This window comes from Helobdella robusta (assembly GCF_000326865.2).
Source record: "Helobdella robusta unplaced genomic scaffold HELROscaffold_518, whole genome shotgun sequence".
NCBI classification, from domain to species: Eukaryota; Metazoa; Annelida; class Clitellata; order Rhynchobdellida; family Glossiphoniidae; genus Helobdella; species Helobdella robusta.
In genome coordinates this window covers 1-3,731 of record NW_008705267.1, presented here as the reverse complement: position 1 = coordinate 3,731, position 3,731 = coordinate 1, and the positions used below count along the sequence as shown (strand labels likewise).

Below are 3,731 nucleotides of genomic sequence, written 5' to 3'. Positions count from 1 at the left end.
TCCAATATGCGTGGATTCGCTTCCTGTCTTGTATCAAACTGAGTAAATGCAGTGTCAACAAAAGAATTTTGTTCCGTTTCACGATGATATGATCTGTTATTATCTTTGACGTATGTCGCGGCATAATTATCAGCTATTCGTGCTAACTTATCACAATCTAACCAGCCATCTTGCTCCTGGCTAAGAACGAAATTTAAACAGTCTCTGGGTAGCAACTCCTTCATTCGGTCGGCCATTAATAAGTTCACTAGTTTATGAAAATCTGTTCCAATCTCTCTGCTTTTAAGATAAAAATTCCATAAGCTTTTTAACTTCGATAATAATAGTTGGTACGTTTCATTTGGTATTTTTTTCGTGCCGAAAAATTGTTCTCGCAATTTGACTGGACTGATTCTAAACTCGCTCAGTAGAAATTCTTTCAAAGTATTATAATCATCTAATTGTTGCACTGTTAATCGAGTTATAATAGACTTCGCTTTATCGTGTAAACACATTTGAAGAAGTCTTGACTTGACATCTTGATCAACTCCATTAGAACAGAAAGCGTTTTCGAGATGTACAAAAAAAGTTGGTAGTTCACTAGGGTTTTGGGGCATTTTCCACAATTGTTCTTTCATCGTGTCGCTGAACTTTTTAATTCTATTAATTAGCGAATTACTTTCCTTTTGTTTTAATAAAAATTCTTCCCTTTTTAATCTGAGTTCATCTTCTTTCAATCTCATTTCATCTTCTTTTAATTTTAACTCTTCCTTTAGTCTTTCTTTCAATTCGAGTTCTCGTTCTTTCAGTTCAAATTCCCTCGCCGCTTGTCTTTCTTTAAATTCAAATTCCTTCGCCGCTTGTCTTTCTTTAAATTCAAGTTCCTTCGCCGCTTGTCTTTCTTTAAATTCAAGTTCTTTCTCAAATTTCCATCTTTCCGTTTCAGTTACGTTCTGGGGAGGTTCAGATGTTTCGGTCAGAAGTTCTGTTCTCATCAATTCGCTAGCGAGACATGCATCGATAATCTCTTGTCTTGACATTGATCGTACCTCTGCCTCATCCCTTCCTGATTTAATCATTTTCGTCATTAAGCGCTCGGTAGACATTTTTTTAATTTCTGCCAATTTATCCATTATATTGTAATGATATAATCAATATTCTCAAAATTTTTTTTTTTTTTTTTGTTGATAGTAGACCTGCCTAGTTATCCTGTCGACTGCGCCAGATGTCAGGTTCGTCACTAATATAACGTCAATAATCAAGATCAATGAAACTAGACAATCAACAGAAATTATAATTTAATTCGGCAACAGAACATTATAATAACATATTGAATATTTTTGTCGTTCAAAATTTCTTAAGATTATTTATATATATTAGATTAATATTGTTTTATCCGTTTTGGCAATATTTTAACAATATTCTATTCAATTCAACGTTTTTGTATTAAATTTATTAAATAAATTTAATTTCAAATAATATTTATTCAAATTTGTTTTCACAATATTCATTCCAAATTCGTTTTCACAATATTCAATTCGCTCGTTCAATAACGTTCTATATTCCTTCTAATCTCCCCTCGTTCCCTTCTTTTATCGCCCGTTATCTCCCGAAACAAAATGTCATAGCGCTCAACTTTTAATTATAATATAGGTGACCTCCCTGACAATGTCTATATATGTATGACACGAACATTTACTTATATATCTTCAATTATCTTTCTGCTTCAGTTATTTTCCTTATTTTATTTCATTAACTATTCATGTATCTATCTGCGGTGGCCACCACAAGACAAACAGTCTTATTCGGTCTCCGCATATTCAACTTCATAACTTTTATTCACTTATTTGATATGTTGTTGATTATGAATAAAACTTTTAAAATGAAATGAAATACATATACATACATACACAAACACACACCTACATTAGGGTGGTTCACATTTGAATGGGGAAATAAAATTTTTTGTCTGATTTGAGTGCACACCCTCTGAAAAGTTTCCATTGGGTCCTAAAAACTTACAAACCAAAAATAAGACGAATCAAATTAAATTTAGAGGTTGCTCATGCATCTCAAAATTATCTAACAATGTGATAATTCCTTATTTCGAAACCAAATACCAATATAACTGGAAAAGTATCAAAAGTTGGTTACTTACTTAATTCAAAACATAGATATTAGATATTTTAAAATGCATTATTATTATTAAATATTCTATGGTCACCATATTGTTTGTCAGCAAAAAGTAAAATAGGATAAATATTCTGCATAACTGTGTCGATTTACTAATAATTTGAGGTGATTTTGAAATACCGGTACTGTACATATTTAACTACGTATAAAATGGCTTCTAATTCAAACTGTGGTGCTCTTACAACACGCAGCATGACTAACATATGGCTGATTGGACAGTTACAAAGTGAACTTCCAGTAAATGTATTGCCTACAACAGGTGATTTCCTGAGAATGTTTTTTATTATCATCAAGTAGAAAAGAAAACTGTGCCTGAAAGTGCAAAACTGTCGTCAGATAAGGTCATGGACATGTGGAACAAGGCTAGAATACCAACAACCTACCATACTCATGTTGTAGAAAAAGTAAAGTCGGTAGTTGATGACTACAATCTAATAAAAAAAACCAAAAACAGACAAAGTGAAGCACAACGAGCACGAGAGAAGGAATTTGAAGAAAAGGAGCACATGCTGTTTGATATTGCTCACCAACACGCCATGCAGCTCATCCGAATTCAGGAAGATATAGAATTTCTTGAAGACCAGAGGGGCAGTCGACGAATGCAAATGAGTGGCATTGATAAAGACCTGACCAAGAAAGAAGAGCGCACAGAACAACGTAAATGCAAAAAAGAAGAGAGAAAAGAGCGAGAGCAGGAGCGGATGACAGAAAGTACCTCACTACATTTATCTAGTTCTGATGACAGTGATAGTGAACAGCAGGACACAGAGGACAACTATGAAATTGAAATTCCAGTGTACTACAAAAAGCAGATCAGTGAAGTAGAAGACAGTCTGTCAAGCAGTGCCAGTAAAAAAACACGAACTGTGCAGAATATGTTGTCGTCGCCAGATGTTGCTTCAGCACTGGATAGAATAAACCTGTCAGATAGAAAGTTCACAGTATTAGCAGCAGCCATTGCACAAGCTAGTGGGCAAGACATCGGGGATACATCTCTGTCACGTTCCACAGTTCATCGTAAACGACAGCAACATCGATCAACCATTGACAGCAGTATTCGTCAACAATTTCAGGATCGTGACAGAAACCCCCTTCTGGTTCACTGGGATGGGAAGATCATGAATGATGATCCACACTCCAGAACTGATAGACTGGCTGTTGTTGTGACTGGCTGTAATGTGGAGAAAATCTTAGGAATTGTTAAAATTGCATCAAGCACGGGACAAGCACAGGCCAATGCAACTTTTCAGTTGCTCAAATTATGGGACGTTAGTGAAGACATTATAGGCATGTGCTTTGATACTACTGCTGCCAATACTGGGACGTCAAGTGGAGCATGTGTTTTGCTGGAGAAACTGCTCCATAGAAATCTCTTGCACTTTGCTTGTCGTCATCATGTACATGAATTGATAATCGGTGAAGTTTTCACAGTTCTGTTTGGTCCAAGCCGTGGCCCCAACATTGGAATGTTTGAAAGATTTCGAGCCTACTGGCCAAATATAAATCAGTCAAACCACAAGCCACTTGATGATGACAGGATGAACTACTCATTGCTACAA

At 35.4% G+C, this 3,731-nt stretch overlaps 2 protein-coding genes across 2 annotated transcripts; one reads left to right on the top strand and one right to left on the bottom strand.

Annotated features, from left to right (window-relative positions):
• Positions 1 to 193: 193 nt before the first annotated feature.
• Positions 194 to 1,085, bottom strand: HELRODRAFT_184449 (hypothetical protein; the record flags this gene model as incomplete). Its single annotated transcript, XM_009027912.1, has 2 exons — positions 194 to 218; positions 334 to 1,085. The coding sequence occupies 2 exons, from the start codon at positions 1,083 to 1,085 to the stop codon at positions 194 to 196; spliced, it is 777 nt and encodes a 258-aa protein (XP_009026160.1).
• A 1,279-nt stretch (positions 1,086 to 2,364) lies between these two features.
• HELRODRAFT_184448 (hypothetical protein) lies at positions 2,365 to 3,640 on the top strand (the record flags this gene model as incomplete). Its single annotated transcript, XM_009027911.1, has 2 exons — positions 2,365 to 2,431; positions 2,509 to 3,640. Coding segments are annotated over 2 exons (1,199 nt in total), but the record flags the coding sequence as incomplete, so codon positions are not given.
• Positions 3,641 to 3,731: the final 91 nt, after the last annotated feature.